Source organism: Cydia fagiglandana, chromosome 1 (assembly GCF_963556715.1).
Source record: "Cydia fagiglandana chromosome 1, ilCydFagi1.1, whole genome shotgun sequence".
NCBI classification, from domain to species: domain Eukaryota; kingdom Metazoa; phylum Arthropoda; class Insecta; order Lepidoptera; family Tortricidae; genus Cydia; species Cydia fagiglandana.
The window spans coordinates 13,072,524-13,096,831 of record NC_085932.1 but is presented as its reverse complement, the minus strand read 5'-3'; the positions used below and the strand labels follow the sequence as shown (position 1 = coordinate 13,096,831).

The 24,308-nt window shown below is 34.9% G+C and overlaps 2 protein-coding genes across 4 annotated transcripts in view; one reads left to right on the top strand and one right to left on the bottom strand.

Annotated features, from left to right (window-relative positions):
• LOC134664576 (cadherin-86C-like) overlaps positions 1–11,849 on the top strand; it is a 106,315-nt gene extending 94,466 nt beyond the window's left edge. For 2 of the 3 annotated variants that reach the window (XM_063521296.1, XM_063521291.1), the window contains exons 8-15: positions 5,222–5,414; positions 5,506–5,749; positions 5,924–6,509; positions 6,590–6,941; positions 7,026–7,311; positions 7,538–7,665; positions 8,057–8,386; positions 8,968–11,849. In XM_063521296.1, the coding sequence (XP_063377366.1) occupies positions 5,222–5,414; positions 5,506–5,749; positions 5,924–6,509; positions 6,590–6,941; positions 7,026–7,311; positions 7,538–7,665; positions 8,057–8,386; positions 8,968–11,443 (4,595 nt within the window). In that variant the 3' untranslated portion in view covers positions 11,444–11,849. Of the gene's footprint in view, positions 1–5,221; positions 5,415–5,505; positions 5,750–5,923; positions 6,510–6,589; positions 6,942–7,025; positions 7,312–7,537; positions 7,666–8,056; positions 8,387–8,967 lie in introns of those variants that run through there. The other variant, XM_063521306.1, reaches the window with a different exon arrangement.
• The window catches only part of LOC134664704 (muscle-specific protein 20), a 141,159-nt gene that overhangs the window by 6,443 nt on the left and 110,408 nt on the right, over positions 1–24,308 (bottom strand). The window lies entirely within an intron of this gene.

Here is a 24,308-nt window from a genome sequence, read left to right as displayed (position 1 = left end):
CAGTCCTTTGTAAAGTCTCAACTTTATTCTTGCGAGTCTTGCTACCTTGTTTGAGTTCTGATAAAACTCGTTAAAACTAAAGTATTTACCAATTTTCAACCATTTTAACCCCTCATTATTATACACTTTAAATATGACAAGAATATGACATTTAAAGAAATTTTAAATCACAAAGTAAATCAATATTTAGTTTTGTCGTGATACAAATTTCGTAGTCGTGGTGTCACGGGCAAATAAAAAAAAACATGGTAGTTAAATTTTAAGTTTTAAAAAACTATTGTTTCGTATCCTCAACAGCAACAACGGGTGGCTTTATGTGGAATCCAATCAAGGTAACCGGCTTTCATTGCTCTTTGAGTGTATATCGACACATGACAATATCGCTTCACTGGCCATTACAGGGTGATTACACGGCTCGATTTTCAGCTAATTGCCCGGTAGATCGCCACTCGCCACACGCCGTTTCGGTTGGTTCGCATTATTTTAATGACCTCAGTGCCAGGCCTATAACCGCGAACATCGAAGTTCGCAAATTGCGGGCATTTTTCTCTGTCACTCTAATTACGCCTTTATTGGAGTAAAAGAGAAAGATCCCCGCAATTTGCGAATTTCGGTTTTCGCGGTAGCCCCTCAGGCCGGGAGACGAGTGAACTTTACATCTAAAACCATGGAGACATTTCAATCCTTCAATTATCAACGAATATCTGGGAGACCGAGCTTAGCTCGGAAAAAATATGTGACGTCCCACGGGCAAAGGTACCTTATGGCGGGTATGGAGTTATGCATACCCCAGTAATCTACAATAAATAAGCTATCGATAAAACAAAAGATCAACCTTCTAAGTTGCGTAGTTACAGAGATATGATTTTTTGAAAATAATGTTGTGAAATGAGCAACTTTACGATAGAGAAGTTTTAAGTTTAGCCGCCTAAAAAACTATGTTCCTGAAGTAAGTTACATAGTTGACTACAAATAATAATACCTTATATATCTGAGATTTAAAAAATGTTGCGACTTGTTCTGTAATGCAAATAGAAACCTTTGATATCGACTGATTTATGTGTATACTAACCAATCTCTTGAAAATAAAGTTTTATTTCATTTTCACGATTGATTGCAATGAGCTCTCAAGATTTAAATTGTATCTATTAGAAAACGACAGTGAGAGACAGTTTAAGCAAAAAACAATACCGATTTAGAGGTGAAAATGTATTTTCTGACTTTTTCATATAAAATCAGAAAATTGAATATATTTACTTTTAATGTAACACACAATCAATTTTTCTGAGCACATATGAAAGAAATTCTGTCATTAAAATGAAATAAATCCTAAAACCCCAACTAAATACTATATTTAACCCCTTATGCCACTTTAAACTTACATAACAATTACAGTATTTGCTCCATACATTTACGAAAAGGTACCTTATGGAAATAAATCTAATAATACATCACTATAAAACATCAATCACATTGAAGTTTATCTTTTATGAATAGAAAATATTAATTTACATTAAACTGCCACAAATTTAATTAGTTCTTCGTCATAATAATCTTAAAAAAGACCAATAATTTGTATGTAATGAAAAGGTACCTTGTGGTTAAGTTACATGATGAGGCATGATGATGATGGAACAGTTAGGATAAACTAATAATATTTTGGGGTAAAGATGGTATAAATAGTCTATTTCTTATCAATAATATATATTGGTTGCCATTGAAGACAAGCGGCATTGAGGTTCAATGACCTCAGATATTCCATAAGGTAATGCGTCGGGTATTGGCATTTTTCAGCAAACCAATGGCTGATTTATTGCATGCGACCAAACCAAATGAAGATTATACTAGTTAAGAAAGACTTGACGAGAGTAACTTTGGTATAATAGCAGGCTACTTGGATTTGTAATGTCGGTCGATGTACGGTTATAATATTTGCTAGGCGCCCCAACCAGAACTGAAATTATCAAATTAGTTTTGCAGAATGCTAATACAGTCCTCTACCAAACTTCTTTTCCCGTATTGACTAGTTTTTTTGGGAATTTTCAATCTTTTTTCCATAAGGTACCTTTTCGACTAAACTCTGAGACGACATTACTAGGCTTATAACTAACTTATAACAAAAATAAAAACAGGTAAACAAACGTTACGCATTAAGGTTTCAGATCACACAATAAAAAAAAAATTGAGCATTTTTTCACCTCTTTACAAAACATTTCATATCTCCGAAACTAGAAACCCTCATAAGGTACCTTTTCCCGTGGAACGTCACATATAATAACTCAAAAATACGCGTTTTCACAGAGATAAAACCTAGCTAGCCCCCTAAAACCCCCATATACCAAATTTCATCGAAATATATATCCATATAAATAAATAAAAAACAAGAATTGCTCGTTTAAAGGTATTAGATAACAATCCCTTCATAATTTTACGTTCCATTTCCCCCTAAATTTAAAAATAAGAATATTGTAAGTGACCGAAAGTCTGACAATACAGGCTGGCATTGTGCTCTTCATATCGCAAACTAGAGGTATGCCCGCCCACGCAAACTTAGCGCTTGGCAGAAACCGTTACTATATAGGGATGTTAATTGACAAGATCTACGCGGTGTCTAACTTTTACTATTCTTACTTTAGGATTCAGTAAGTCAAACTTATAGACAATTAACCTCCTTATTCATAAACGCGCTACAAACCTCAATTAGCGAATAATTACTTGTCTTTTTCTCTCATTTTCACTTATGGATTTGTAAGAAAGGGATAAAACATAATTTAACTATATCAGGCCCGTAAAGTTTTATAAATAACGGGGTAAATCTATTCCTCTTATGTGCTTTTGACAATAACATTATCTTAATCTACTTATTTTCAGACAACAAGGTCCACAGTATTATATATACCTACTTAAATTGCTAAAAATATGTCATAAATATATTTAAGCAAAGATTTAATTGAATAAATAGACATTTTACAATGGTCCAACTATACCGATTGCTCTTTTTATTGCCGTAGTATGCATTTTAGAGGCCCTAATTGAATCATAAATAACAACAGTGTGACATTAATAAGAAATTAGCACACAGTGATAAAAACAATACCGATTACCATAAATCTATAAATCGCAAGTGGGTAAAACTGTACTCGACGCTGTCGGCACTTTGCTGCTAGTCTGTGACAACAGCGACAAACCGACAATGGGTAGGGCAGCCCATTGGAACTTACCCGATATTGGAAGAGACTCGCGAATTTATCGCATTAATCAGAACACCTTATACGAACTGAATGGAATCGAGATTCAAAGCACTTTGTCTGCCGTTTGCATAACGGTAATGGATTTAGGAAGTTAGCTCACAAATTACCGTAGCACTAATTACTAATAGTGTGTTGATTTACGTGTTGTGAGACTTGTGAGTGGGTTTTGGAGTTTCGTCTTGCCATGTGCAACATTATTTAATCCCAAATCTGTATAACAGAGGGCCTACCTAAATACGCTTCAAATTATACGAGTGTAAGTTTTGTCAAAAATCTTCAGTGCACGGTCTTGATATACTTAATATAAGGTCTTTGACCTACATATCGAAGTATAGGTACTTAGTTTTTTATTTAAGCATTAGAAAAATGGTAAATAATCTTGACGTGTTTTTTTATTGAAATTGCTTTTTAAAATTTTTTAATAAATTAAATAAAATAAATTTGCTTTATAATTTATAACTGTCACTTACTTACTGTGACTAATGTTTCAAATGTGTTTTTAACCGACTTCCAAATCTCAAAGAAGGAGGTTATCAATTCGGTGGTATGTTTTTTTTTATTCAATAAAAAGACACGTCAAAATTGGTTGACTTATTTTGTAATGCACAAAAAAACGAAGTGCAGTGGTTCTCTGAGTTCTAATTACTTATCACGGTATGCAAATGGTAGGGCATTGTACCGGCCCACTCATTATCAAATTAACGACGTGCCATCGTCAGTTGTCAGAAACGAGCCCGAAAGGTTATCATGGGAAGCACTTTTGTATGCTAATTGCGAACTACATTCTTCTCGGTGACAACTAGCTGGGATAATGAAACACAGGACGCAACCTTAATAGTAGTTTTGTTCGCCTTACATTGCTCAGGGTTATATTCTTACCGGCATTCGCAACTGTCTTTATTAACATCACCATTTAATTTTTATAATACAGGTTTGCCTCGTAATGGTTTGTGATTGACAAAATGCTTTTATTTTATTTTACACAAAAAAATGAATTGATTTGATACCTGTAACTTATAATATTTATTACATAATATGTAAGCAACAGTAAGAACTAAGTTATCACTTATCATATTATGATAAGTAATTGTGATTAACTTCGTTACTTTTATTGAAACAAGATGAAATTTTAAGTGCTGCCATCTATGAATCATTTCTTTAACTTTCCTGCATGGAGAAGGGAGAGACGTTATTTCGGCTAAAAATGGGTCTTCTAGGGAAGCAGTGAAAGCTGTACTTCTCGCGTTAGATAATAGATGGAGCGCATTCCGGTATTTCTATTCATAAACATCCTGCATTAAAATGATTTATTGTTATATATTGTAGGATGAATATAGATTGCAATTGAAGCATCAAGTTTATCTTTTTATTATCTGAAAATGTGAGTTACTGGATTAAATTGATTTCATTCCAATTTTTGATTCTGCAAGACAAGTTTGTGAACTAAATACTACTAGGGCGATTGCTATAATTATTGGCCACTACATAGTAATAGTAGGCCACTCTTAACAAATAAGGCTTCAATTGGCTTGTTTCTTTCTGATTTGTTAGGAATGACCAATTACTGTGTAATTAATGGCCAAACAAGACAATAAAAAAAAACCGGGCAAGTGCGAGTCGGACTCGCGCACGAAGGATTCCGTACCATAATGCAAAAAAAAAACAAAAAAAAAGCGGTCACCCATTCAAGTACTCCCGACGTTGCTTAACTTTGGTCAAAAATCACGTTTGTTGTATGGGAGCCCCATTTAAATCTTTATTTTATTCTGTTTTTAGTATTTGTTGTTATAGCGGCAACAGAAATACATCATCTGTGAAAATTTCAACTGTCTAGCTATCACGGTTTGTGAGATACAGCCTGGTGACAGACGGACGGACGGACGGACAGCGAAGTCTTAGTAATAGGGTCCCGTTTTACCCTTTGGGTACGGAACCCTAAAAATTACTACAACAATTTACTCTATTTCCAGGCGAGGTAACCTTAGAACGTCCGATCGAGGACATAGCAGCTATCTCTCACGCGGGCGCACCCATCCTCCTCACTGTCGTGGCTGAAGAGGTTCGGCTGTCCAGGGAGGAGCCCGAGGCCATGTCCTCGACCGTGCAGCTGGCCTTCATACTGCCTGAGCGTGAAAACTCTCCGCCGTACTTCGAAAACCAGTTGTAAGTGTCAATTACCCTAGATAAAGCGTGACACTGTGTTGTATTCTTCATTACTTACATTCTCACTTAAATTTTTAACAAAATCTTCCAGTTACGTGACATACCTGGACGAGAATGCACCCCAAGGGACAGCCCTAACTTTCAACGATCCGTACATCCCGCAAGTGAACGACAATGACGCTGGCAAAAATGGCGTGTTCTCGCTATCGTTGGTCAACAACAACGGAACCTTCGAGATATCGCCGACAGTCGCCGAGCGACATGCGCCATTCATCATAAAAGTTCGGGATAACACCATGTTGGATTTTGAGGCCCGCAAGTCTGTTGTGTTTCAGGTATGACCATTCCAGTTTACATGCAAGTTGTTATTAGCCTACTTAATGTATTTATAGTGTATTCTTAATAATATTATAAAACAAACATTATTGGGTAGATGGTTATTACTTAAACATCCAATAACTAGTACTTACTTAAAATAATTGAACTTAGTTATTCGTTTTTATTTTCAGATTGTAGCACAGGAACTCGGTCCAGCAACCAACTTGTCAGCGACAGCAAACGTTACTGTATATTTAAATGATGTGAACGATAACCCTCCAGTTTTCTTAGCAGCATCATACGAGGTGGAAATCTATGAAAACGTAACCGCTGGAACGAGTGTTGTACAAGTCGCTGCTGATGACGTTGATACAGGAGCATTTGGGAAGATCCAATACACTGCCATATTAGGATATTTAAATACGTCGCTCAACCTGGATCCTATATCAGGAGTTATTACGGTTGCGACAAACAACCACGGCTTCGACCGCGAGGCGATGCCAGACTTGCATTTTTTAGTAGAGGCTAGAGATAACGAAGGCGTAGGTTTAAGAATAACAGTGCCATTAATTATTAAGTTACTAGATGTAAATGACAACCCACCAGAATTTGAAAGATCTTTATATGAATTCGTACTATCCCCAAGTCTAAATAACTTCACGTCAACGGCAATCGTCAAGGCAGTTGACAAAGATGCAGAACCACCAAATAATGTAGTAAGATATGAAATTTTGCAAGGAAATAACGACGGCAAATTTGCAGTCAATGAAGAAACAGGTAACTAGTTTATAAATTATATGCCACATTTTAAGCTTTTATACACTGTTCTCAATTAAAACGGTTGTTTTATATTACAGGCGAAATGTATCTACTTGGAGCCTTAAAAAGAACAAAGAAACAAAACGTTCATCGACAAAAGCGACAGTTTGATGATGAACAAGAGAGTGAGAATTACGTCCTAATGATCGGAGCACACGACTTAGGCATCCCAAGGTTATCTTCATCTACAACAGTGAAAATATATCCTCCAGAAAGCAAGACCAAGACAATGTCCTTCATAGTTCCTGGAGCAAATCCTGATAGGCAGAAACTAGAGGAGCTTTTAAGTACATTGTCAGGAGGAAAAGTCACTATTATTGAAATTAAACCTTATAAAGGTTACGATAACGGAGTAACAGATCCAAGCGGGCATGCGTCTAGTCAAGAAAAGTGAGTCATTATAAAGCATTTAAAATGGTATCAATTATTATAATTTTTAATTATTAAAAATAATATTCAATTTGTCGATTTCAGAAGTGAAGTTATAGCTGTAGTACGAATGACAGGAAACACAGCTATTAATGTTGCTAAGCTCGAAGAACAACTAGCGAAAAGCAAAACAATTTACAACACTGGATCAGCTAGTAATTTACCCACAGGATCTAACACGGGTTCTGGTTCAAATTCAGGCAAAAATGGGGGCACTAATTCGGGAAATAGTAACCCGGCCTCAAACTCAGGTTCTAATTTGGACACAAATGAGGGAGTAAATTTTGGACAAGGACATAGAGACCAAACTTCATCCAATGATGATGAGTCTGTAAGTATAGTTGGCATTTTATTAATTTACTATTAAGAACATTTGATAAGTACATAATTAATCTACTTAACCTTAGGTAGGTTTTTTACACCTAAAATCAGTTAGTAAACAAATATAAATATGAGTTTAGTTCCTAGTTAATTGCATTGAATAAATTATAAAAGTAATTGTTACCTATTTTACTACAGCCACAACTTTCAGTGTTTTGATTTGTTGTTTGTTTCAGGTATACAAAGCGGAAAGCCGTTTATTGTTTTGGTTATTAATATTGTTAGCAATATTAGTAGCCTTAGTGCTACTGTTATTAATATGCTGCTGTATTTGTGAAGGATGCCCTCTTTACATGCCACCGAGGTAACAACCTGAAATTTGAATTCAAATTATATCAGCTTTTTTCCATCCTATCGCTAAAAAGGTTAAATTAACGTCCTGATCATTTTTTTAATACCTATCATCCTTTAATTTTGTTTATTTTCTGATTAACAGACTTAAATGCACCAACTAATCCGAGCATGTTTTCACCTGAGCTTGTGGTAGGTACACAAACTTCATCAATTTATCATTCCACACTAAATCGCTGTTGCTTTTAACGTTTTAGTTATGTACCTAGGCATTTTCGTCCATTATTCATCGGTGCATGTTAATGAGTTTTGTTTATTCGTGACTAAATGTGTAAAATTGATCATACTTAATTTAAGATATACCAGAATAGCTAGGTACATAGATATTTATTAATAAATTCTAGGAAAAGAGTGATACGTGTCAACTCCACAGAGGACGACGTACATTTAGTGGTGCGGGACAAAGGACTTGGGAGGGAAAACAAGACGACGCAAAATTTAGAAAATAAATCTATACAAGCGACCGAATGGAGGAGAAGAGAAGCGTGGAGTGCCGAACAAGCAGACTTGAGGACAAAGCCAACTCAATGGAAATTTAATAAGAGACAATATAGAGGATCTAAGGAGCAGTCTAAACCAGCGTCAACACCGGGAGATATGAGACAAGAATTTATACACGCCGCCGAAGATAATGACTACAAATACAATGATGGCAGACATTCCTTCCGACAAAGGTACCTAAGTGAAGTACATGAATATACCTAACATTATTTCTAGCAAAAACGAAAGATGGACATAATGAAAGATTAGATTAGATTAATTAATTTATTATTAAAAATTACATGATATTTAACAATATCACAATGTTTTCAAATAACATGAATTCACAAATAGATAGTCAGATTGTAAACAATAACATATGTGTGTAGACAACTTACTCAAAAATATGTCCCAATAGTCCTTAGTTCGCTGACAGCGAGCTATGGGACATATTTTGAGCTGATTTGTGCACTCACATTTTTACACTTGACTACTGACACTGAATATAATAACGAAAACTATAGTTAATAGATAGAAGGTACTCTAAAGGCATTAAAATACCTTACGCATTAAATAAGATAGGCTTCCTCTCCTGTAATTTGCGGTAGCTATGGTCTCTAACAATGTTAGTATTTTCTTTAGAGTTGAGGTACCTACATGAAACTAATTTTATAAAATTTACGACAAATTTTATTAATGTATTATTAGTTAAATTATAATTAGTCTAGTCGATTTAGAATTCAATATACTTCAAGTATTACTTTTCTGTTTCCAGAGATGGTCCTAACATTATCTACACGAAGGAAATGCAACTTCAGGAAGCTTTTGCTAATAAACATAAGGAATATATTGAAGATTTAGAGAACGGATATGACAGAATCGCGACATTACATTACCAACGCCGTGAACAAGACAACGATTCAATTCGCAGGCATGAAATAGATCGTGGCTCCGAAGTCGGCGTTTTCCTCAAGCCTGATGGTAAAAAAATACAAGAAAAATCAGATGGCAAGGGTAAAAATCGTGCTCCATCTTCACTCGGTCGAGATCAGTATTTTATAAAAGAAGGTAATACTGAGATTTTAAGATTAGTAACTCGAGGAAAAAATGAAGAAGAAAGATACGTTAATCTTCCAACACATCAACAACGACCTGTTACATTGATTCCACATACTCAATATGTCGTAGTTGACAGTGGAAAAGATTTATTAATGGAAAGGTTTATAAGAGAACAAGGTGAAGAAGCAAAGAACATAAGAGAAAGAATGGAAAAAGTCACTGATTTAGACATGCCACATGATAAAGATGGCAAAAGCTTTGGTCAGAGATCACAAGCGGGAAGTGATGTACCCAATCAATTTCATGATTACTCTAATATGCCTCTTGACGTTCCGGGAGCTATTCCGCTCAAAGCAAATTACTTGCAATCCGCTCTATTAGAGATGCAAAACAAATCGTCTATACATCAAGAACTGTTAGAATCTTCCCTTAGAAAACAAAATGAACTATTACATCAAATACTCATTGAACGAGAAAGGTTGATGCAAAATCATGAAACAGCATCTCAAGTGGAAAGCAAACTGGAAACACAAAGTTTGCCCGGACATTCTGTAATTGCTACTCAAACTGAATGTCATATTGGAACCCAGACTGAACCGGAAATTTCTAAACCTGCAAGAAGGAAAGCTAGGAGTGACAACGATTCATATAGTGAAGATGATTCAGAAATGGTGGTTGAAGACGATACTAAGAGAGTAGCATGGGTTAAGAGAAAAAAACCTAAAAAGAAAATAAAGTACAAAGATCCTCGAAGAAGCATGAGAGTTTACGAGATAAAAAGGAAAATTAAAACACCTATTATAGAAGAAAGTGAAGCCTCACCATCGTTAGAAAGTGAAAAACATGTAAAAATAAGTAAAACAAATGAAAGGGAGGAACTTATCAAAAACTATGGTGATATGACTAAAAGTACGGTTACTACTTCGAAAAATGAAACGGTATGTTCAACTCGAATAAAAATGTCTGAAAGTGATAGGAAATCTGGACTTAGAAAAGAACTACTTATGGAGATATCAGATTCATTAGATGAAAAAGTAGAATCTGAGTTGCATGATAAACGACAACGATTTAATAGACAATCATCTATAGCTATTGAAGACTCAAATGACAGTAATGATTTACTCGCTTTGGAACACGAAAGCAATGAGAGTAAAAGCAGAGCCAGCTCAGCTACGAATCATCGTAATTTGATATTTTCAAGACAAGGATCTTCAACTGAAGCCCGAGAAAGAGAAGGTTTATCACCAATCAAATTAAAATCACCTGATGTAGAGGAATCTCCTCCCAAAAAAGAAAGTACGAGTAACACAGAATCGAACAGTAAAAAAACAGACGGGGAATCATCTAAAGGCGAATTATCTAAACCAGCTCAAAAAAGTTTACCAAGATATATGCAATGGTATGGTAACAAAAAGTCATCAAGTATTGCTGCGAAAACAGAATCTAAATCTACGGATAAAGTAATCCCAAACAAACCCAAACGCCTTACTAAAACCAAAAACGAAACTGAAAAAGAAACAAAAATCGACAAAGACAAAACGGGTAGGTATGGAAAAATAATTAATAAAGATAACCAAGCAGATGCTCCAGATGTAAAAAAAAACTCCAAAGGAAAAGAAAATGAATTTATACACCCTCGTTTACTAAAAGAAGAAAAAGTGACACCGGTTCCTGAAGGGCCATTACCAGACGTACACCCATTACTGCAGCACTCAGAGCATAGATATGAGCATCAGTACGAAAATCAGAATCCACTTTGTTACATACAGCCTACTCATATTCCCAAGTATCTACAACCAGATGCTATGCCTCGAAAACAGACTGTTGAGCAGCAACCAATATACGTTAATCAAGATGATGTTAAGACAAAAGATACAAAACAGGAACTCTCTGAAAGCGCATTGACTCACAGTATATCTATTTCAACTAATTATGAGGATAGTCATAAAAGTGCACCAGAAGTCCATGTTTCTAAGATCAACATTGGTGGAGATAGTGTCCCTGATATAGGTCACAGAAAGGTGAGTAAGATAGACGATAATGACTCTGGCATAGCTATGAATACGCTTGTACAACAGGCTGGTAATATAAAAAGGTTACCAATAACCGAGAAGAAAAGTATTTTTACAATTGCCTACGATGACGTGCAAACGAAACAATTACGACCGGACAGCAGTTCCACTTCTTACTGATAAAACCTCGTCTGACAATTTGTCATTGTGCCTTATTGTGATAAGATTTGTATTATTAATCCACTTCAAAGACTATTTGGATCCGTCCAAAAAAAAACGTTTCAAAGTATTAATTGTACATAGTCAGTTTAGTCTTTCCTTGATTAAATTTTAATATAGATTATAAATAAATCAACTGCCTTTATTTTGACGACTGGTATACTTTAATAAATAATTTAATTTAGAATATAATGTAAATACCACATACCTACGATGTTGAAATTATAGTTATAAAAAATACATTATTTAAATTACTCTTAGCTTTAATTTTATTCAATGTACATATAATATAATCGTCCCACAATTTTGCAATTTTGCAGTGTGTAATTCTATATTTGTTAAAATATAAAGTTATATACTTATTAAACTGTTGTTTTAATTACCTACATACTCTTATTTACAACAAAACTGAAATTTATAAGTGAAATTATATTGATGCCGATGACAACCAATTCAGCAATGAGATGGTTTTGAGCACAAATGTATACCAGGAAAACATGTAACTATAAGAGAATATACTGTCTGAAAACGCAAGTAGTAGACTACTCTCGAGATACTGAAAACGGTGAAAAATAGAGATACTACTCCTTAAGACATACGTGTGATAGGTACCTCATTAATCTCTATCTATCTATTCTATCTATTCTCGTAATCTATGTAATGTAATGTCTAGAAAAATGTATTCGAACAAAAAGTTATAAATAATAAAAAGTAAATTTAAATAAAATTTTCTTAATTATTTTTTGAGATTATATTGAGGAATAAAAAAAATTCCCCCTTTTTATATTTATAACTTTTGATATTTTTTGTGTGCAATACACGCTTCGAATACATTTTTCTAGACATCATTACAAATCTAATGAGGTAGAGTAGTATCTCTATTATTCACCTTTTTCATTTTCTAGAGTCGACTGTTTATTGTTGTAGATTGACACAGATATTCTTATATTATTGTAATTAAATATTGAACAATCACAAAAATATCACAACGCAAATAATAGAATATAAATATAAATAATAGCCATAATAGGGTACTATAAGAATGTAAAGAGATGGCATGTATTCAAAAGTTGCTTTGGTTGCGCTACATGGTTCTAGTTTTGCACCCGTTACCAGGCAAACATGAGGATAGAAGAGGTGAAATTATAAAAAGCTAACAATTCAAGATGGCACAGCCATCTAGTATACATTTACGGAAACCAGAAGCATTGTGGAATGGTAGCTATCAACACCTTGCATTCGGTGAGATGAATTCGAGCACGCGTACTTGTAGAATTTTGAAGAGCGGCTAACAGATGGCAGCACTAGTAATTGAATTAAGGTTAAGCAATAATATTACATCATGATTGCTTTGGTCTCATTGAAAATTAATTTCAATTTACCCATTTACGAAAATTCCTAGATCTAAAAACAGAATAGTGGCAACATGCCTGAATCTCAGAATGCCTAACTTATTTGTCAAAACCACATTCATAATTTTCTTATTTGTAGTTCTTGTGCAAATTTTATTATATTGTTTAAAGTGCATCTTAGACCTATGTTCGTGATTTTTTTCTATGTATGTAGCGAGAGTCAAAAACTCAGGATTCGAATCGCTGAAGTCCCTAGAGAAAGGCGTCAAGGTTGCTAATTATAATACTCCGTTCTCTACTGCCTACTGACTGGCAATGGTTTTCAGATCCTAACTATGTTCCCATTATTCTATGACTATTGTATTTTTTAAATTAGATACGATGAGCTGTTTTGGTGAAAATTAGACGGTAGATTAAAACTCGATTTGTCAAATCATTGCGCGCAGCAACTATATTCAAAATCGGGGTCGGCAACTATCAAAAGTTGCCAATAGATGCCGTTAGCATAGGTTTTATCTGTCTCTAGTTTAGTTTACGGCAGCATTTACGAACATTCTATTTACATAACACAGTGAGTGTTAGCCTAATAAGGTCTAAAAATGCTGACCAGCTGAAGCGGTCAAATCTTCGAGTCCTTGGAGTCTGCTCAGGTTAGTGCTTACTGTTATTTCGAGTACTTGAAATCACTGCCCGTCAAAAAAAATTTTACGTGTAAGTATAGGTAGAGTCGGACCAAGAAAAGTCTGCAGCGGATTTGATAGCCCACGCAGTGCAAGTGTTATTTTAAACTTCAAACTTCTGTGAAATTGCACTTGCACTGCGTGGGCTGCTGCGACTCTAGTCAAGTTTGAGCAATTTTAGAATAATTTTACTTATGCATACCTATTTATATCTAAAATGTGAACAAACATGGCTAACTTGTAAAATATATTTAAGATCAAGATTTAACTAAAAATTTCTGGTTACAATAAAACAACAAATTGCAATGTTATAAGGCTAATTCCGTCATAGGGACATTCCGTCCACGAGCGTACCTACTTATATTTCTTTAATTTTCAATCATAGGAAAGATAACGATTTGCTTTTGATTGGTGAAACTAAAAGCAATCGCTGCTTTGTCGATGAAATTATCAATTTTGTTCGTTGATCAAGAAAAACGCTAGTTAATCAAGTCAGTTACTTTACTACCAGTGCTCTAAGACCAGGGGCACGCACGTCGTATATAATTGCTATTTCAGAGATGCATAAAATGTAAACGATTATTGTTTCGCCGTCGCAAAACTTCGCGAGCACTCAATCATCCGCTTGAGCTAGCTCATTCAGCTCATTTGCACAGACGACTCGCGCGGAAAATCATTTCTTTTCATTTCATTTTTCACGTCTTACTTAAAGTTTCCTGACTGACTGGGGAAAAGCGGTATGTTTATTTTTCTTTTTCTCCTGGTGCGTAATTGTACCTTCAATTCATGTTTATCTTAAGTTAATTATATACCTACGTCTAAGTTTTATACAAGAGAATAAATAAATTGGAGAATACTATCTGCCGGATTCGAACTTTAAGATACGTCAATTAATAGATCTGGAAACGATATGGATTAGGTGTGTCAGTGTCAAAAGTGACGTATTTGTTTGAAGAAACGTCACATTTGACACTGACATAAAATAAAGTTAGAATCGGGCCTTATAGGTTGGTTTCTTGGGTTGATTTTGGTTTTCTATGTCAATTTTTCGCCACACATTCGCGCTTGTAGTTAAAATATTTTTTTCTCAAACATGCAATGAAATATTGATGTTATGTTCCTTATAATAGGCTGCGAAGTATGACGTTTCAGGTGCGGCTAGGACAAAAGGTCGTTAATGGAATTTCATACACATCTTGCAGGCCTAGGCCGGCAAAGTCCTCTTTTTTAATTTTCATTTCACAGATATTTGTGACACAGCATCGTGGCATTCATCCATTAAAAAAAACTAGAGGCAGTATTTGCTTTATGGTTCGTAATGACACTCAGCCACTACGCCTATAAAAAAAAAACTAAAAACAATGTTTGCTATAATTTGCAGTTTTATTTGTATAAAATCAACATGAACTTAATAAATAATACATTCTATAATTTTATAATTTTAAATTGTAAATTTAACTACACAAATAAAAACATTTAAAATATTTCATTTAAACGTTAGCGGTAAAAAGGTCTACTCAAACACGCGTAGTTATATTTTTTAATTGTTATGGAGGTAAAGTTGAAAAATATTCATTCTGTTTTATTGGATTTATGGTGCGTTGTTGATTTTTTTACTTTAATATGAGTTCCGACGAAATAATGAAATTAATATTAATTGTAATCGTAGGTGTTGGAATTGGCAGCGGAAGCAGAATTGATTTTAAATAACTTGCTGCCTCTGCCGCCAAGTCAAAGACGAAGTATGTATATGGTTGCTTATGGCAATTTTATTATTTGAGAAACTAAGAAAAATGGCTTACAGTTTATTAGAAACAGTTTTGTGGCATATTTTAAATGAATGTAACTACAAATTCGTCAACACTGTGGAAATTATACTTATTTACTCCATGCATAAAGCAACGATGTATGTGAAACATGATATCAACATGACATACTAATATGTAAACTTATGTGACGAAAACGACAGTCAGACGGATACAAGGCGAAAAAATCAAAGATACATGAAAATATACAGGTAGTAAAAATACACGACTCGTGTAAAACATACGCATGATAATGATATAGGTATGTGTTGGTTATATTTTGGGTGTAAATAGTTTACTTTTAGTTTTTTTTATAAATAAAACTTGGGTTTCGTGGATTTTTTATTTTATTTATTTCATTGCATGTTTGAGAAAAGCACTATACATACCTCGGCGGGAAATGGGGTTGCCCGCGCTCAGACCTATCCGGCCTCGCTTCGCTCGGCCGTCTATATGTCTTCGGCCGGCAACCCCTTTCGTCCCGGCCTCTGTAGTAATGTACTATTATAATGAATGCAATTATGTTTCAAAAGTACTAGTTATATACGGCCTCTTAAATTTTCTAACTTACTTATGCACTCAAAATTATTATCCCGAGTTGTTTGAAATTGTTATTTTTGTATTTTTTTTCTTTTCTACAATACAGAATATTCACAACTTACAAAACTTGAGTACTAGCACAAAGAAGAAAGGTGCAAAATTTCAAGAACTTTACCACAAAAGTTCATTAAAAACACAATTAATTTGAAACATAATATTAATTAGTAGCTACATTACATGGATGTATATAATTCTAATTAATTATCAAAATAATTATATGTAGATCATAAGCGTTTTCTTCGTTAATAACATATAAATTAAAATTGTAACTAAGTAAGCCAGACAGACGAGCCAGCCACAAATCCAAACAAAAAGTCAACTTTTATTAAGAAAGTACCAAGGCGACAGAACAGACATGAGGTGGGTATGGAAATTACGCTTCCCCGCGGCACTTGCTTTCACGGTCCACTGGTCTGATCATAATAAAAACTCGCGCCGTCGCCTTCTCACAGAAGTTTGACCATAAATTCGGTGGCCTCGTAATCGCCCGCTCGCCGACGGCGTTCCGACCCTAGATCTGCTTTTAATATAATAATAAATATTATATACACACTACTTTTTTGGGAAAACTTTTTTCTGCTCTTTGTTTTCCTCGAGGGGGCGAATCCATTAAAAAGGTTAGGGCGCGCAATGTTTTATGCGGTTTTAAGTGCGTAGCACGGCTAAAAGTCCATCGCGTTTCTTTGCAGAAGAAACAAATAAATGCACCACTACTAGACCAATTAGGTAACCCTTACCCGACCCATTATATAATAGTCATTATGACACAACATGCAATATGCCATGCCATGTATGCCATGTATGATCAAACAAATAAATAAATCTATTTGAGTTTTTTAATCAGGAGCGTTACGGAAAAGCTAATTTAATTCAAACGAGTCCTTATGACTTGTTTTTCTGCAAATCTGAAGGTTACGGTCAATGTTGGGAAAAACGTCTATCAGGTAACACCGTCTACGAGAGTTTTCGTCGCTTCTAACTTTTGCGTTTGTACCTACTTCACTCACATAAGGTCGGTAGAGCAGAAGTAGCGAAGCTAATCCTTTCTGATTGTGTCTGCGCGAGATACGAGAGTTCTTGCCCTATGACAGTCTTCTCAATCAAAAATTGTATAAATATGCCGGTCTTCTCAACACTCAACATTGCCATTAAGGTGGTGGTAGGTACTAGTGCTCGACATGCTAATGCCTAATAGATGACACTCTGTTGTGACCTCTATTGATAATGACTTAAGTTTCAAGATGACATGTACTGGGATCGCGTGGACCACCAGTACCACTGCCACCTTATATTATTTAAAAGCTCATTTGGCTCTATTATCTATTGAAGATATTGATTAATCTCAATACCCTGTACTTTCTTACATTCGCGTAATATATTTGTATTCTGAAGCTTAGTTAAGGATCGAAAATGCTATGACGTCATCTATTAAATAAGCAAAAGCTTATTTAATTTATATGACCCAAACATCTTAACTGTAAGACTGGAAAATCAGAGCTCAACTTTTTATTAATCCATAACCCCCTTCAATTGCATCTTGAACGATGTTGCCGTCAGCTTAGCTGCACGAGTGCTGGTTGATATCGCCCATTATTCCTCGGCGAAGGAAGGGTTAACTTTGAAGTATCATTCCCATTTATTAATGGTCAAGTTGAACCCCAAATTAGAAGCGATTGCTGTTACTGAATTATTAAATTGGTATCATTTGTCCTTGGCGGTTTTAATAACTTGCTATTTTAGGGTTGATTAATAATGTTTTTTCGTTTCGGTCAATTATTTTAAGAAATGCACACTTTAGCACAGGGTGTCATAATTACAGTACACTAGATGTACTGTAAAAGTTTACACAAAACTATTTTTTTTATATTTTTCGCACTTGTATCGTCAAATTACTATAATGTGACCGTCACAATGATGTGGATCCGTACGCCGCTCCAATGTGTGAGTGATTCAACGCTATGTGATGCTATATAATAAATATAAAAAACTAATAATGTTATTTGTATTTAAAATTGATTCATCATCATTATTATAGCTTACACTGCTGAGCATAGGCCTCTCTTTGTGTACGCCACTTATCCCGGTCCTGAGCTTTCCTCATCCAAAAGTGCCCCGCGATTTTCCGAATGTCATCCACCCAACGAGCCAACGGACAAAAAATATATATGTACTTATATTAAAATTGATTATAAAATTTATAAAACCTTAACTTTGAACATCAAACATTGTTTGAAATATTTAATAGGTATCAATAAATACCAGCCCGCATTCTTTCATTACGACATAATTTTAAAAACAAATTTCCCGAACGCTCCTAAATGACACTTATTGCTTTTCGGTGGATTTATTCCGCAGGAACAATTAATCACGTCGACTGTCCAAAAATCTCCTTACGGATTTTAATTATTTTCTTATGATTTTAATTCTACAAAATGCCTATTCTAATTCAAGACGGATCAGCAGGAAATTCTATCCGTCTCTATCGTTGCTTAAAGTAATAAACGAGACAAAATCCTGGCGTTCGTACGATAAGACTAAATTTCGATACCATTTGGGGTCTTGGGCTGCCGAACAACTGTCTCCACTCCGATTTTTTCTTAACTTTGCGACTTATATTAATAAAAGGAAAGATAATTAATACTACTTAAATTTTGTTTCGGTATTCTCCAACTTAATTAGATTTTTCCCTAAGGCTTTATTTAAACATTGGGAATTGGGAAAACAAATGTTGAATGAGTTTGAAAATTCATAATTATTGTTTACCGTTATTTTGTAGGTTGATGTAGATACATATATACATGCTGTGGTTAGAAAATATTGAAGTACTTAATAATAAACCTATGTCGTAAAATGTAAATAGATGTAACCCGTTATAACTCATAAGGGTGTCAGGAATTATCCAAAATTGAACCCAATCACTTTGAAATTAAGTTCAAAATCAGGTGGGAATATATTATTTGAATATATTTGTGTGTTTGCAGGTGTATACAGGTACTTACAGTTATTTATATTGTTGTGTTGCCTTTTTATCTTAAATTACTTACTTAATAAACATCAATTATTCTTTCTAACAATTAAACTTCTATTATTTTAAAGTTAATCGGTACGAATTAGTAAAAATTCTAATTCGTAATCATCGGTAATCACGCGACAGGCTATTATTTCAAAATAGAACTCAAAAACCGAGCAATCAGACCGCCATTTGTGCACAACAATAGCGGTCTTTCGGGCCCCTTCTCTGTCGAAATTAGTGATGACTTCAATAAAAATAATTCTTGTCTTTTAGGCAAATTGCATCGCGAAAAGTCCGAGAAAGCCTTTAATTAAGGGTGGGCCGCCCCGGCCCGTAAACAGTGCCGCGGCCGTCACCTTTTATTTTTGTTAATTCCCTTTCTTCGCCGCATAAGTTACTTCACCCCTTCCCCCGTGATTCTTTACGCCTTTTTGTCACCGTTAGAATTCTTTTGAAGAAACCCCTTTCTTCCATCTGCTACGCCCGTCAATATTAACTCCGCAAAGACGAGTTAAACTTTTTAATATCCGTTAAATTTTGTTACGCTCAGCGTAATGCAATTTAGGTTTTTCTGAAATAAAAAGCTGACACCGTGGGCGTTATAATTCTTAGCACTGACTTTTAAATTTTAGAGACTGATGGTATATTTTATTACAAACAACAAATGGTTTATTTACTTATTCCTTCACTTTTGCAATTATGTATTCTTGTGTAACAACAAGTGAACAAACACGTAATAAATTATAATATACTCACAGTTTGGAAACGTCCCGTCTAACCGCAGAAGAAAGCGATATTTCTTAAGATTCATTAAATTATTCACGAGGGAAATAAAAAAATAATGCAAATGAGGATTGGAATGTTTAAAAAAAAGTTGTTTGAAAACACAAGAGATCGTGATGGGGCCGCAGTTGTCGAGACACGGAATTTTTAATCCATTTCCCGAAGTCGATTAATATTCAGGGCTCGGCCGGTCTGGTTCATCTCCTTCGCCATTATTGCTTGGACGCCATCTTCGGAATTTTACTTTGATTTTGCCGTAGGTAACTAATTACCTTCCCTTTGCAACTAATTACAACACAACTGACTGAAATGATAATGATATGAAATTAATTCGAATGATAATCGAAACTCATTTACATAGGTAACCATAACATCACGGGGACTAGGAGCACAGCAATTATATTATATAGATGTCGTTTTGCATCAGACGGCAATGTTGGCGTAATGTATTCAATATCCGGCAAGATGATAATTTACCGAGTTGGGTAGAATCCATTATGGGTGTTTACTTGACCTGCGTTTAGTGCTTACTAAGACAACAGGGGTGACCGTTCTCGACTTATGCACTCCCGATGTAGAGGGTCTTCGCGCAAGGAAAGTCCTTCAGAAACTCTATGGGGATTTTGGTGAAAATTATAACAATAGCATTACCTAAATGTTACCGTTTACATTACACTTAAGAGTCACACGAACTTAGCTGCCGCCGCTATACATATATGAGAGCGGCTTTTTTGTAGCGGGTCTTAGACCAAGCGCGCACCACGATTTAAATTTTTGCGACACGATTTTAGAATCGCGCTGTAATATATCGCAGAAAATTCACAGCGCGCACTCCGATGAAAAAGTCGACGATTTGTTCATTCTCGACATGGATTTCGTACCAGTAGCTTGTCGTGAAACAATATGCAATCGCTGTATGATTTGAGTATTTATACCACAAAGGTGATCTCCTTCTATTTCTATAATGACCGAAGAGCTGGCGGCTACCTCGCACAACGTATCAGTATTGCGATACAGCGGGGAAATGCCGCCAGCATCCTTGGTACAATGCCTCAGAGGCCTATTTTAGATTTAAGCTAGTTATTAATTTCGTTTAGTTGTACCACTGTATATATATTGTATGTAAATAAATGATTTAATACATTTCTATAATTAAACGGTCAACATCTAGCGTCTCATCTTGTAACTCCATTGGAGAAGCAGGTTCCGATATGTTGACGCTTGGAGAGCGAAATGCCGACTGAGGTCCGGGGTGCGATTTTATTATCGCAGTGCGCGCGGGGCCATACAACTCCGTATGCTGCAATTCACATTGCGACAATCTCGTCGCAAGCAGTCGCGGAAAAATGTGACAAATCACAATGTTAAAATCGCTGCGATTTTTTTGTCGCATATGCGCGCACTGCCATATAAACACATACGTTACATTTCTGCGACTAAATTATCGCGCGACAAAAAATCGTGGTGCGCGCTTGGCCTTACGGCTCGGCCACGACATTGCGCGACCGGCGACGGCGGTGGCGTCAACTATAGGTGGGAACGAAAGGTCCGGTCGCTGTGTCTCGCTCCAACCCTCGTCGTGGCCGAGCCGTTAAGGATAAGGCAGGTTAGGTTAGGTTTGTCATAGAATGATACGGCAGTCTATCTAGTAACTTTTATTTATAACATGTATATAATTATGTGGGTGGTTAACAAACATGTGTATGAACCACAAATGGTAAGTAGTCACTGCAGCTTAGGGTCGCTTACAATATCAAGTGACATACGTATTGTCGACCCTTCATTCACTGTACCCACGCGTACACTCCATTTATGTACAACGCCATAGTATACTGTAGTCCCTATAAAATACCGAAGCTTAGGATGGTTTGTCTTGTAATTACTAGACTATAATATATAATACCTTGATATTCTTAAATTATATGTAGGTATTGTAGGTAGGTATTTATGTGTAAAAAAATCATCATTTAAGATATATGTCAGATATACTGGGATTTATTTCTATCTTCGACACTTCGAATTAAAGCACCACCTTGATTTCATAAAGCTCAAAACAACTTTGCATGTCAAAACAAAAAATATCGTCCTCATATGCATAACCAAACATTTCACCCCGGGTGCCGCCGATAACAAAATAAAAGAAAGAAGATAAACAATATGAAGAAAAACAGAAAGGTGAATTGGAAATAACCACGACTTTGAATTTGGGATTCAAATCTCGCGCGTTGACTTACGGACTGGCTTTAGAAACACTGTTTTGGTATCAATAGATTCAAAGATCGTGGTACCTATTTATATTTTGTTTCAAAAGTAGAGTGTAAAAAAACTCGTCGTTCAAAAGACGACATCTAAATAAATGGACAGGTTTTCTTTGAAATTTTTTTTCCATCTAAGTCATGAGGTCGTTATATCAAACCTGACGGAAGTTTAGGTATAGGCAGTACATATTTAACAGAAAAGTTCGCGCCTTCGCAAAATTGCTGAAGGTGGCACTGCTGCCATTCTCTAACACAATGATATACGTAGGTAAAGGTATGTATTTGTTTAGTAAATTATATTCACACGTGAGCTTCGGTAAATTTACTATATTTTATAAATGACTAAACTATCAATAGTTTAAATGAAATTTTACCACTTTGTAGCTGATGTGTTTACGCGCGTTATTGTTAATTCATCATAATTACTTATGGGTTGTGATAATCGGCAAAAACTAAACAAAGAGTAAATTAATATTTATAACTCACTATTTTATGCGATGAAGTCGAAATATGTTTACAGCCTTACATAGAATATTTCAAGTAGAAAATCTTGGATAATCTATAAAATATCACCCCTGCGTTGCCCGCAAATTCTAAAGTGACAATATTCCTTATTGTATGGCGGTGAAAAATGTATGCACACCCCTCCTCATGCGACACACACGCGGGGTTATTAAAATTAGAAACAAATACTACTGCAGTGCTCTCAACTTTGAGAAGACACCCGTTTTGAGTTGTTTATGTATACTTACAACATGGATTAAAATGAATTTACTTACATTTTTTTTGCTGTTGTATTGATCAACTAGAAACGGTCGACCTCGGAAACTTTAAGACACTTTCACACCTAGTCATGTTTTGGGTTAAGCGTAATTACATTATAATTTACCTACCGAAATATTTCACAGGATAATCCAATAAAACTATAAACTGCAACTTTACAAGACAACTAGGTAACTCTGTTTTGTTGATTTTAGAACTATTCATATACCTATTTAAAATAATTAAGTACTATAAAACACACTATCTTAAACATAATAGTTTGCATTAGCAATAATCATCATCTTGATCATTAGATCAAGGTAGCTATCACATTAATTTTCATATAAATAAAGCTTATTAGCCAGTGTCATAATATATTATGCCTAACTAACAGCATCGCTATTGACGGCGTCAAAAGTTCTAAGCCAATACACATCTGGCATTCCGTACCAAATTCACCGATTCCTAAGCACTGAAGCAAAAACGAATACAATTTCCCGTCCTCCGATCACATGTCGACGTTTTTCATCTATCGATATAACGTTAACCCTATATTCCCTTTATTTTATATTAAAGCGATAAACATGTCGATTGGTAGAGCCACGCGTGGTCGCGCTCCCTCCAGGGCAGGGTTGTCAACGTAGACAAATGAATCTAAGTCACAAGTAAAAACACCAACACTCCTAACTGTACATCAGTGGACCTTATTACAAAAGGCATAAGGTCTACCTATGTACAGTGTGGGCTATGGTACGAATATGCTAATTATTCGGTGGCAGAAACTGATCATCAATATAGACTTTCAACTTTGCGACAGTGCGCATTAATACTATAATCATAATTAACTAAAAAGCTTATTTGCTTTAATTTGACAAAAAACATTATTTATAACTTTATGACCCATTGCCATTGTTAAATTCATTTTATAATTTCTTATGATATATATTTGACGGAATAACCACGGTCATGTCAAGCAATTTCCTCCGCTAATAATTAGATTTAGATTTAGATTTCATTTATTTGCAATAAACATGGTACAGTGGTTCTTATGCTATTGTTATTAGGTAACACATGATTAACTACAAAGTAGCATGCAAATTTACACCTTAAACAACAAAATCAAACAAATTATATATCAAATTTGTTAATGAGCATATTAACTAGAAAACTATCTAAATAACTGGAAATTCGATGAAAATGCATAACGTAATAACTAAATAACGATCACAGACATCGTTATCGAGAAACAAACTAATTATTTCAGGAATTTTAAATTAAAACTTCAGTGTTTTAGTGGCTGGACTCTGGACGCCAAGTTTTACCCAATGCCGGCCAAAAATGGTTTAATACCATATTACCATAATAGAACTTTAATGTTTTCTGTGTAAATGCCTTTACATTTAAAAACGATATTTAAATCTATATATATTTACCTATACTTCATTTATTTGTTTAAAATTTATAACAACTCATCGTTGAAACAACATAATTTAGTTTTTTTTTTTCATAGCTCCGAGAGGCCTTATTGAACTTACAAATATTGGATAACAATTCTTTACATATCGATCTACAA